The 11415-nt window shown below is 44.0% G+C and overlaps 1 protein-coding gene across 1 annotated transcript; it reads left to right on the top strand.

Moving 5' to 3' along the window:
* The first annotated feature begins 6853 nt into the window (after positions 1 to 6853).
* On the top strand, positions 6854 to 11415 carry YAE1 (YAE1 maturation factor of ABCE1). The gene is made up of 3 exons (XM_056113524.1): positions 6854 to 6997; positions 7452 to 7573; positions 10944 to 11415. The coding sequence occupies exons 1-3, from the start codon at positions 6869 to 6871 to the stop codon at positions 11362 to 11364; spliced, it is 672 nt and encodes a 223-aa protein (XP_055969499.1). The 5' UTR covers positions 6854 to 6868; the 3' UTR covers positions 11365 to 11415.

Genomic DNA, 11415 nt, shown 5'->3' with positions numbered 1-11415 from the left:
AAGAGCAGTTGACTGGATAAAGAAATATATACATATACACAAGGGAATGCTACACTGCTGTAAGAAAATAGAAGAAATCATGAAATGATATCCATGAATGGAACTTCTGAATAAAGACAGGCAGAAAAGCAATAGACTGGGGCTGGAGCAATAGTACAGCGGGTAAGACATTTGCCTTGCATGCGGCCGACCCGGGTTCGATTCCCAGCATCCTATATGGTCCCCCCAAACACTGCCAAGAGTAATTCCTGAGTGCATGAAACAGGAGTAACCCCTGTGCATGGCCGGGTGTGACCCAAAAAGGGAAAAAAAAAGCAATAGACAAAGAATAGTGCCTTGTGTATAAAGAGCACAGTAAGTAATAGGCAACAGAACCTGAGAACTGATCTACAGAAGTGAGCTTACTTTGGGGACAGTAGATCTGGAGAAGACTTCGAGACCATGGTGGGGGGAAGTGGTGACTCTGGTAAAAGGTGTGTGTGGGTGGGGGGGGGGGGGAAGTTGTATGTTTAGAATGCTACCTAGTGATAACAGTATTGAAAATCTCAGTAACTAAAATAAATCAAAAATAAATAAAAGAAATTGACCTATCACTATTTACAGATAAGACATAGAAAATACACATCACTTGATCACTTGATCACTTGACATCCCATTACTCATCGATTTGCTCAAGCGGGCCCCATAACGTCTCCATTCATCACTGTCGTGTGCTAGTGTAGCCCAATGGCGTCTGCTCGCTCTAGGAACACAAAAAGCCTCAAACAAGTTCAGGATCTTGACTAAGAAGACTGACCATCTCATAGGTGGGCGACCATACGATCTTTTGAGGTCCCGTGAAATCCAGTCGGTAATGACTCTAGTCCAGTGGTCATCTCCAAATCGCATTACATGTTCAGCCCATCTGATTTTCGATGTCTTGGCAAACGAGACAGCATCCCTGATGCTTCATCGTTGAAAGAGTTAGAACTCTGGATTCTTTCTCTCACTTGAGTGAAGTGTGATACTCCAAGCATAGCTCTTTCAATTCCTCTTTGGGAGACCGGAATAGCGTTCTCATCCTGTTTTCGTAGGGCCCAGGTCTCTGAGGCATATGTTAATGCAGGAAGAACAGTGGAATCAAAGAGATGTGCCTAGAGCCAGAGGTTCTTCGTTCTCTTAGCTATTTCTTTGACACTCTTGAAGACGTTCCAAGCTGCTCTCTTCCTCCTGCACAACTCAGGTGCCAGGTCATTCATCATGTTGACTTCTCGACCTGGGTACCTCTTCTTGAAGTCGAATTTTGCACGAAGGAGACGGTGGTTCGATCCTGTTTGGAATTATGGGACAAAAGTGACATCAGTTAGGCAAAACCATCGATTGAATATGATGTGGTCAATTTCATTGTGGAACGTTCCATTGGGAGACTCCCATGTCCAACGTTTAGATTCGGCTTCTACAAGATCATTGTCGGTGATTTTAATGCCAAGATATGACCGAGAAGATCAGCTGAAGAACTCCACATCAGGACCCACGCCCTAGAATGGAACAAACAGGGTGAGAGACTATCTGAGTTCATCATGTCAACCAAGACCATCCATGGCAACTCATAGTTCCAGAAGGCCAAAAGTACACATACACATAGATAATCTTAAAACTCCCACAAAAACTTTTTAGAAAAAATGAATGTGTATAGTAATTTAGCAGGCACAAAACCAACACACAGAACTCTGCTGCATTTCCTATATGCAATGAATGAGAAGAAATTCATTGTTTTCAGTCTCATTTACGTGTCCAAAAATAGGAATCAGGTTTAAAAAGATAAAATAGTTATGCATCAAAAATTGTCACTATTGAAAGAAAGGTTTTAAAAAACCTAGGAAATGAAAAAATAACTTTGTTCATATATAAGAGAAATTCATATTATAAAACGATAATCATGGGACCAGAGAAAGAGTACAGAGTACAGGGAAAGAATACAGTGTTTACCATGGAGAGTGTTGCAATGAATACTGGAAGGCGAATGTGCTATCTCAGCGTCCCATATTGACCCCTGGAGGAATTGCTGCCAGGAGTAAATCCTGAGCACTGAGCAAGGAGTAACTCCTCAGTATTGCCAGGAGTTGCCCTCCAAAAATATGATTAATTAAATTTTAAAAATAAAAACATCATCCTTCCCAAAGCAATTTATTAATTCAGTGTATTCCGCATCAAATTTTCCATGGCATTCTTGGATCCATAAAACTCCCACCAAATAACCAAAGCACTTTTAAGGAAGAATATATTATTAGCGAGACTGGAGAGGTAGTACAGTGAGTAAGACATTTGTCTTGCTGCATGCCAACACAGGTTCAATCCCCTACACCACATATTGTCACCCAAGCACTTCCAGAGTGATTCCTAAACACAGAGCCAGGTTTAAGTCCTGAGCACAGCCAAGTGTGGTACCCTGCCAAAAAATAAAATAAAACTGAGTGCTGAGTACTCAAAAAAGGTAAAGTGATATATATGATAACCTTTCAGTGCTTGTATTTCAAACCACAATGCCGACTGTGCCGAGAGAGAGAGAGAGAGAGAGAGAGAGAGAGAGAGAGAGAGAGAGAGAGAGAAATATCTCCCATATAGGAATGCTGGGGAAGGGGGAGGTGGGCAGGAGGGAAACTGAGAACATCAGTAGCAGGAAATGTACACTGTTGAACTGTTGGAACATTGTATGACTGGAACCCAATCATGAACCACTTTGTAATTGTGTATCCCATGGCAATTCAATAAAAATAATAATAATAAAATAAAATAATAAACTGTACCTTAAATATATAGGCTGGAGCGATAGCACAGTGGGTAGGGTGTTTGCCTTGCACGCAGCCAACATGGCCAACCTGAGTTCTATTCGTCCACCCCTCTCAGAGAGCCCAGCAAGCTACAGAGAGTATCTCGCCCGTACGGCAAAGCCTGGCAAGCTACCCGTGATGTATTCAATATGCCAAACACAGTAACGTCAAAGTCTCACAATGGAAACATTACTGGGCCCGCTCAGTAAAGGCCATTGGGTCCATATGCAGAACACACTGAGAGAAAACAAAGGCAGAACTCTTCATGATATGTTTACCTAAGAAGAGTCTTTGGTGAGATGATCCCTTTTGGAAAGTAAACAAACACAAGACATACAAACGGGAAATAGACAATGCCCAGTGAAAACAAACCCCGAATTTGGAATTTGTCAGCAGAACTGAAAACAGAGACTTTCAACTGGCAAAAAGCAGGAGAGGACCTTGAATAGTGGTGGAGGTATATTGGCACTTGACTGATATGTGTAGTGCAGTAACATAATGAACATAAAATAGTCATATTTACACTTGTAAAACACAATATCTCAATAAAAGTTTTTAAATAAATAAATGGGAAAGCTCAACTGAAACTATTGCAAAGGGACTGCTTCAATTTTACTATTATAGTAATTCAGGTAAAAAGACATTGAAATTTCAATTAAAGCACCTAAAAGATGCATACATATGCATCCAAGCACACAAGCATACATTTTCTGCCCAGATCATGTAACTGTGAGTTGAATGTGTTGCAGATTGTATAATCTCTTTTAGGGGCAGCCGGGGGACCCCCCGACAGCTCTTCCCCTCACCTCTCACGGCCCGGGCCACTCGGGGGGGGGGGGGGGGGGGACCAGGCCCTGGGCCAGATGGCTGAGGAAGTGAGGGCTGCAAAGTAAGTTGTCTAAATATTTAAGAGTAAGTTCATAGTGACACCAAAATTAATGGAGCAGATATCATTGTTAGTTATAGTTTTGTTTTAAGGAAAGCATTGAAGGAGGCAGTGGGGAGAATCATACACTTGAAAAAAAACCTTGAAGATGATTTGGTTCTTGACGAAGACATGCAGCCATTGGCCTTCAGCAGGTCGTATCTACTGGGCTGCCTCATATTCCTAGCTCAGGTGACACTCTTCCTGACATGGCCTCCTAACGGCAGAAGTAACTCTTAGACCAGGATTCCTCTCTGCTTTTGCACCAGACCTCCTTTTAGCTTTGTTTTATTATTTGGGGCGGTACCCAGTGGTGCTTGGGGACAGTACTACCAGAACTCAAAGCAAGAGCTCCGAACTGAGGATCCTGCGTGCAAAGCATGTAGTCCTCTAGGACTCAGACCATTCTCCCTAGCTCAGAGCCCCGCTTCCATGCTGAGGAGACTTTGTGAGGTCTGTGCAGCCTTTGAGCCTTCCTTTCCAAACTGTGCCCTCCCACTTTCCTCTCAGAGGATCAGATCTGTTTCTTTGTCAGTCCTCCATGACTAAATCATACTTTCTCATCTTTCATAGACATTATGTTCCTTGTTGCCCAATAACCTTCATGAATTCACAACTCTATCTCCACAGGTATTTCCTGATGAATATAATGGACAAAAAGAAAATATAATTCATGTATCTGACAAAGAATTTATATCCTGAAGTTAGAAATCAACTTTAAATACAATAATGTGAACTCATTTTTTCAAATAGGCAAATATTTTAAATGGCTACGAAAAATAACAAATATCCAATAGCATAGTCATCTAGAAAATTTAAAACACAGTAAGATACTTCCATATACTTGTTAGAATAACTAATATTTTAAAAGATTTACAGTATCAAGAGAAGTGGAGCATGTAAAAAACAGACATGTGCGTATATTGGTATATATGGGCATGTCAAATGGTATCTTCATTTAAGGAAAAGTTTGGTGGTTTCTCAAAAAGTAAAGTTATATCGATATCATGACTCAGCAATCACACATTCAGATATTTACTCAAGAGAAATTAAAACATGTGTATAAAAACAAAATGTACATGAACATTTAAAACAGCTGTACTCACAACCAAAAAGTGGAATAACAATTGAAATATCCAAAAACAAGTGGATGGACAAATTGTAATATATCCATAGATTGTAAAGTGCACTAAGCAATAAATAAAATTAATAAATAAGCCGCCACATAAATTACCCTCTGAATCTCCGGAACTCTTTGCTGAGTCAGCCTCAAAGGGCTAGTCAGGCTTTGCATGCCAGAGACACCTCAAAGGACTCCCCCAGGGACCAACCCTGGCAGCACATCATTCCATAACAAGCAATACCCAGTGTGACCCCAAAACCAAACAACAAAAAGTGCTGTGCTAACTCGCAAAATGGCAGATACATGAAATGATGTGCATGGTTCTATTTCTATAAAGTACTTTGGAGGATGAAGTGGTTAGGCTCTTGGGGCTTCCTCCTGGCTCTGTGCTCAAAGAAAAATCACTCCTGGAGGAACCATAGACGGTGCCAAGGATCCTACCGCTTGCAAGACAAGTGGAAGTTGACTGTTTGCAAGGCAAGTGCCTTATCTTCTGGCCCTATTTTGACAAAGTTCTAAAACTGGCAAACTCATTAATCATGATATAAATTGGATTAGAGTTAGCCTTGTGGGTGAGAGATTACAAAAAAATACATTATTTTGAAGAATAATAGAAATTTCTAAATGTAAGTGTGCTGTGGTTACACAGGTACCAGAGAGATGAGAAGATAGACATTCTGTAGATATTTGTCCAACCATTTACTCAATCGCATGCATAAAAATTATACCTCAATAAAAATCGTAAATGTATTCCTGATATTTATCAATACTATACTATAAAATACTAAATGAGGCTAGAGCGATAGTACAGTACCTAAGGCGCTTGCCTTGCATGCAGCCAGCCCAGGTTCATCCCCAGTACCCCAGCACCCTTCGACCCACCAGGAGTGATCCCTGAGAGCAGAGCCAGGAGTAAACCCTTAGCACCGCTGGATGTGGCCTAAACCGCACCCCTCCTACCTAAAAAAACTGAACTAAATATCTAAGTCCTACATCTAATAGTGTTTGTTGGTGCTATGCGTGGAATTTTGTCTGTTGTTTCTAGATGAATGTCAGAAGACAGGTATCGAAAGAAAGCGTGTCCAATGACTCATTCTGCACGAGCAGAGCAGGCAGACAGAAGGCAGAGGCAGGAAGGGTGCTGGGCTCCCTCTTTCCCCCTCCCTGCCTCGAACTTGACGGACAGATAGAGCAGTCAAGTCCAGCCCTTGGGAGACCACAGCCCGCGCTGGGCGGAGGACAAAGAAGAAAGCCAGAGGTGGGAGCCCAGGCGAGCGCCGGCCTTGCAGCGGACTCTGCACAGATGCCCAAACAGCGCAGCACTAGGAGAGCCGACACCGCGAGAGGCTGTCGCTGGAACGTCGCCGGAACGCTAGGAGCCAGTTCGTAAATCCCAATGGCTAGACAAAAAAGTTAAAATTAAGAAAAGAAGTAAGGGGGTCAGTGTCCGCGCCGCGCCCAGGCGCAAAGCAAGGAGAGCACCAGCGCAAGATAGCTTCAGACCCGCGAGCACCCGCACCCCGCCCCAAGCCCCCCAACCCCAGCCCCTTCCCGGCCCCGCCCATTCCCATTTATCCAAAATCGGCCCCGCCCATCCTTAGGCCACGCCCATCCCCTTACCGGCCCCGCCTCTCATGCCCGGCCCCACCCCTCCCATCCCCTAGGCCACGCCCCTCCCATCCCCTAGGACCCGCCTCATCCTCTCCACGCCCCTCCCATCCCCTAGGACCCGCCTCATCCTCTTCAGGCCCCGCCCATCCTGTAGGCCCCGCCCATCCCTTACCGGCCCCGCTCATCCCCTCCCGGCCCCGCCCCGTCCATCCAAACCCGGCCCGCCCATCCTCTAGGCCCAGCCCATTCCTTACCGACCCCGCCTCTAATACCCGGCCCCGCCCCTCCCATCCTCTAGGCCCCGCCCCGTCCTCTCTCGGCCCCGCCTCTACTCGCTGCCCCCCCAGACCGGAAGCAGTTGCGGGCGCTTCCGGCGTCGGGGCCGAGTGGGTTTCGGAGATGTCGTGGGTGCAGGCGGTGCCTGCGGCCCTCGGGGCTGGGGTGGACGGGGATGTGTTCGACGAGGACGCGGACGAATCGCTCTTGGTGCAGCGAGAGTGGCAGAGCCACATGCAGAGACGAATCAAAGTAAAGCCGGGCGGGGCAGGTGCGAGGCCCGGGCGGGAAGGGGAAGAGCGCTCGGGGCGGGCGGCGTGGGGGCTGTGGGGACCCCGCCGACCCTCTCGGCTCTCTCCGGCCCTCTCCGGCCCTGCCCGACCTTGTCCGACCCTCCCGGCCCTGCCCGGCCCCGACCCGACACCGCCAGTCTGGCGGCGTGAGACGGGGAGCGGGCGCTGAGGCGGGACACTGGGAGAGCGTCTCCCGGGCTCGCCCTTGCCCGCACGCTTGGCCTCGACGGGGGGCGGCCGTGGCTCTCCGCGCGGCTGCTTTCCGAAAAACCTTTCCTTGCTCACCGCCGACACGGGATCTGTCACAGGGCGAGCCTTGCTGAGAGCGGGCAGCCTGGGCCTTGTGGGTTTGGGAAAGACTCGTGTTCCGCTGAGCTCGTGAGAGCTACCGCTCTTCGTCTCTTTATTTTCAGGAAGGTTATAGAGATGGGGTAGATGCTGGCAAAGCGCTGACTCTTCAGCAGGGCTTCAATCAAGGCTATAAGGAAGGCGCAGAAGCCGTTCTCAACTATGGACAGCTCAGAGGAACGTTGAGGTAGTGCTTTGAAACTTGAATGCTGAATCATTTCACCCTCCACAGCACCCGAGAGTTTCTGTTTATGAATAAACTGTTTAAACTGAAGTTGTCTTCACGTGTTCAGAGTGCTTCAGAACACACAACAGCATTACCTTCAGAAAGTGGAAACCATTAGCTCCTACCGAGTCAGCTGCCGTCCTTATTACAGAGAGATAATGGGGAGATGCATATTTTATCTTTAGAAAAAGCGGTTAGTCTTGCATATGTGGTGGAGCGTAGTATGACAAACTTCTAAACTAGTATGATAAAAGTTCTAGCTGGGAATCGGAAATGGTTCCATTCACTCTGATTCTGGGAACTGCACCTATCAAGTGTGGCAGTCCCTGGCAGTTGTGGAAGACATCGGAGTCCAGTGGTTAAAGCATGACAGATTCAGGGAGGCATACACCTACAGTGCCCCCCTTTTTTTCCAAATTTCTATTTTATTAAAGCCCCATGAATTGCAAAATTATTATTAGTTGTTTTTTTAACGTACAATGTTCCATCACCAATCCAGTGTCAACTTCCCTCCACCAGAGTTCCAGGTTCCCGGCCCTCCCCGTCAGCCCCACCCTGCTGTCTTGACAGGCACCTTTTAAGTGTGGTTATTAGAGTTTGGGTTTCATGATTTCAATGGCTCTATCGTTTCTTAGCAACACCAATGTACCTGAATCTCCTTGACCCCTGGCGCCCCCCCCCTTCTCTCCCCTTTCCTTTCACTCTATTTCTTTCCTTCTCTCTGTATTCTGGGTCCAAGGGTGATCTAGGCATCCCCCCCTTGAAGCCATTGCATTTCTTCATCCAGTTAAATACCACATATAAATTATATAGAGAAAAGCATAAAATGCTTCAGACTTTTAGTTTTAAAACAGTGGAGGATAAAGTTATCAAAACAAAATTAATTCACTATGTTGCAGATAGAGAAAATTCGAATATTGAGGATCAGAATCAGTTAATCTGTTAGAGTAGGAAAATGGTCAAGTCAGTGCCTATTACTACATCATATTTAATTAACCTTTTACAAACTTAAAAAGTATAAACTACTAAAATACGCCTTTTCTGTGATAGTGCAGGCACAAGCAGTTCTGGGGGCTACCAGTCTGTCCCCAGTGTTGCTGGAATGGAGAGGTGGGGGCAAATGAGGCCAGCAACAGAACTCAGGCCTTGCATATGCTGGGCATGTGCTCTGCCTCGTGAACTTTCTCCCAGCAGGAGTGAGTCCATCTTTACAAACAAGAATACTCTTGCACATCAGTCATTATTTTATGACAATATTATATGAACAATCTGAAATGTCAGAAGTCTTCATTAGAATTAAAAGAGTGCTTACCATTTTAATTATTGATAGAAGCCTGCTTTTTTTTTTATTAAAATCCTACAATTCTTGCTTGGGTACCCTTACCATCTTTTCTGTAAATCTACAAAGAGCAAGTTTATTGGTAGAATTGAGGAAGTAACAGGAAATATATCTGTAATGCAACTCCAAGATCTAATGTATTGAGATTTCCTTAGATCAGAACCCATTGCTATAATACTTTATTTGAATATCGCATCAAAAGTTTTTGAGAACACTCCTCAGTTTTGTCTTGTTTTGTTACTTGAACTTGGTTTCAAAAGATATTTCTTTTATAAATTTTTTGATCTGAACTTCACAAGAGAGTTGTCAGTGGATTTAAGACTACAGATCCTTACTTTAGGGATTCTAATATACCAGGTTACCCAACTGTAAGCCAACTCTTGCAGATTCTCAGAAGTTTGATTTAGTCAAAGTGAATGTGATTATTGACTGACTATACTTGATTATTGACTGACTATACTGTGTTTATTATATGGAGAAAATAATTCATACTTATAGATTATGTGCCATAATAATTTTACCAATATTATTTCTAATTTTACTCATTACTTTAAGGAAACTGCTATTTCAAAGTGTTTCTATTGCAAGTGTTTTCCACTTCAATTGTATTCAAGAACGAAAATAAAATTAAGTATTCAGTTTTTCTTAAAATTACTTTAATAAGTAAAAGCTTCCCCCCAAAATCAGAATCCATAATTGTACTGATTAAGAGAACCATTATCAGAACAAATAAATAAAAAATGTAAAATCTTTAAAAATAAATAAAAGAGTGCTTACCTTTTTCAGGAAAAAGTAGTGTAATCAAATTTTCCTTAGCACTTCCTTTATTGCCTTCATTTTGCTTATAAGCAACTATACAGTTAAAGGCCCTTGCACACAGCTGACCGAGTTTAATCTCCAGCACCACATAAGGTCCGCCCAAGCATCACCAGAAACAATTCCTGAGCATAAAGGCAACAGTAAGCACCAAGTACCACCAAGTATGGCCCAAAAAAGGGAAAAAAAGGAGGGGTGTTAACTCTAAAGTCAACACCCTTCCCATTTTAAGATGATATTTGGCCCAACAACAAAATAACCTCAGAAATTTTGATTCAGTTGTTCTGGGGTGTGGCTTAGACTTTGATCTTGGCGGGGAAGGAGGGGTTCAAGGGACACCCAGCCGTTCTCAGGAGCTGTTCCCTCTTGGTGGTGCTCTCCAGACCAGGAGGTGCCAGGAATCAAACCCATTCTCCAAAGGATACACACAACCCATTAAGCTAGCTCACTCGATCTCATCTCTCTCCCCGCCCTCCCCCACGTAATGTTTATACATGATTAAGAACCATTTGTTTAAGAAGATTGTCAGTGGTCAGAGAGATAATGTACTTGCCTTGCACATGGCCAACCTGGGTCTGATCCCCGGCATTCCATATGGTCTGCAAAGCTCTGCCAGGAATAATTCCAAGTGCAGAGCTAGGAGTAAGCCCTGACGTGTCCTCAGAACCAAAAAAAAAAAATTAAAATGGAAGATAGGCAATATCCTTAAAAGAGAAATTAATTTTCTCTTGCTCTTAGTTATATCCCTCTCTACCTATGTAGTCATGGGGAGGGTTTTAAAGTCAAGAGAAGTAGATGCTCTGAGAAGGGCGAAGGGTAGGTCAGGGATTATAATCAGATCTTATGATTAGGCTCAATTGTATAATCTACTGAAAAGTAGTATATTTGTGCCCATGTGTGTGGAGAGAGGTTGATGGGATGGGCAAAGCTTGCAACACCCAGCAGTGCTCTGGGCTGTTTCTGCTCCCTGTTCTCAGCAGTGCTAAGGGGACCTTGTGCTGGGTCTCAAAACCAGGCCTCTTGTATGCAGAGCCTGTGTAACTATGGAGCTATTTATATCTTCAGCCTCTTTCTGTGTAAAAACTATAATTCTATTTTGCCATTATTACTTTTCTGACTTTTGGCAACCGTAGGTAAACTTTTTCTAACTTGACTCTTATTTATGCTTCCTTTAAGTGCTTTGCTCGCCTGGTGTCACCTTCATGACAGTACTGCACCTTTAATGGGTAAAATTCGGGATCTCCTGGATGCAGTTGGCCAGTGTGAAGAGTGTGTGCTCAGACGGCTGGACGCAATCACTCCACAGCCCTGCGTTGTGGATTTATTGGACTCCATTCAGGATATGGACCTTTGTCACGGGCTTTCAGCCAAGGGAGACACTGATGAAGCTAAAGAAAGAAGACTCTGTGAAAGTAATGTTGGCTTTAACAAAGACTGTAGCAAGAATGCAGAGTGTTCATCTTTAGGGTGTTTTCAAACACAGGAACATATACTTTCTGAAAAAACAGGCCTCACTTGGATTTTAGAACAGACAGACAGTTTAGTAAAACAGCTAGGAGTACCAGTAGATGTATTACAACATCTCAAACAACTGTGAAAATTGTCTTCACTTTGCTAATGAAAATAATATTAAGAATTTTTCATGGAA

The sequence above is a fragment of the Sorex fumeus genome, unplaced genomic scaffold (assembly GCF_029834395.1).
Source record: "Sorex fumeus unplaced genomic scaffold, SorFum_2.1 ptg000020l, whole genome shotgun sequence".
NCBI classification, from domain to species: Eukaryota; Metazoa; Chordata; class Mammalia; order Eulipotyphla; family Soricidae; genus Sorex; species Sorex fumeus.
This window is presented reverse-complemented; position numbering and strand designations above follow the sequence as displayed.

Coding starts and splice junctions, on each gene's coding strand:
- YAE1 (XM_056113524.1), top strand. CDS start 6,869: ATGTCGTGGGTGCAGGCGGTGCCTGCGGCCCTCGGGGCTGGGGTGGAC. Junction 6,998..7,451: donor ACATGCAGAGACGAATCAAA/GTAAAGCCGGGC, acceptor CTTTATTTTCAG/GAAGGTTATAGAGATGGGGT. Junction 7,574..10,943: donor CAGCTCAGAGGAACGTTGAG/GTAGTGCTTTGA, acceptor GCTTCCTTTAAG/TGCTTTGCTCGCCTGGTGTC.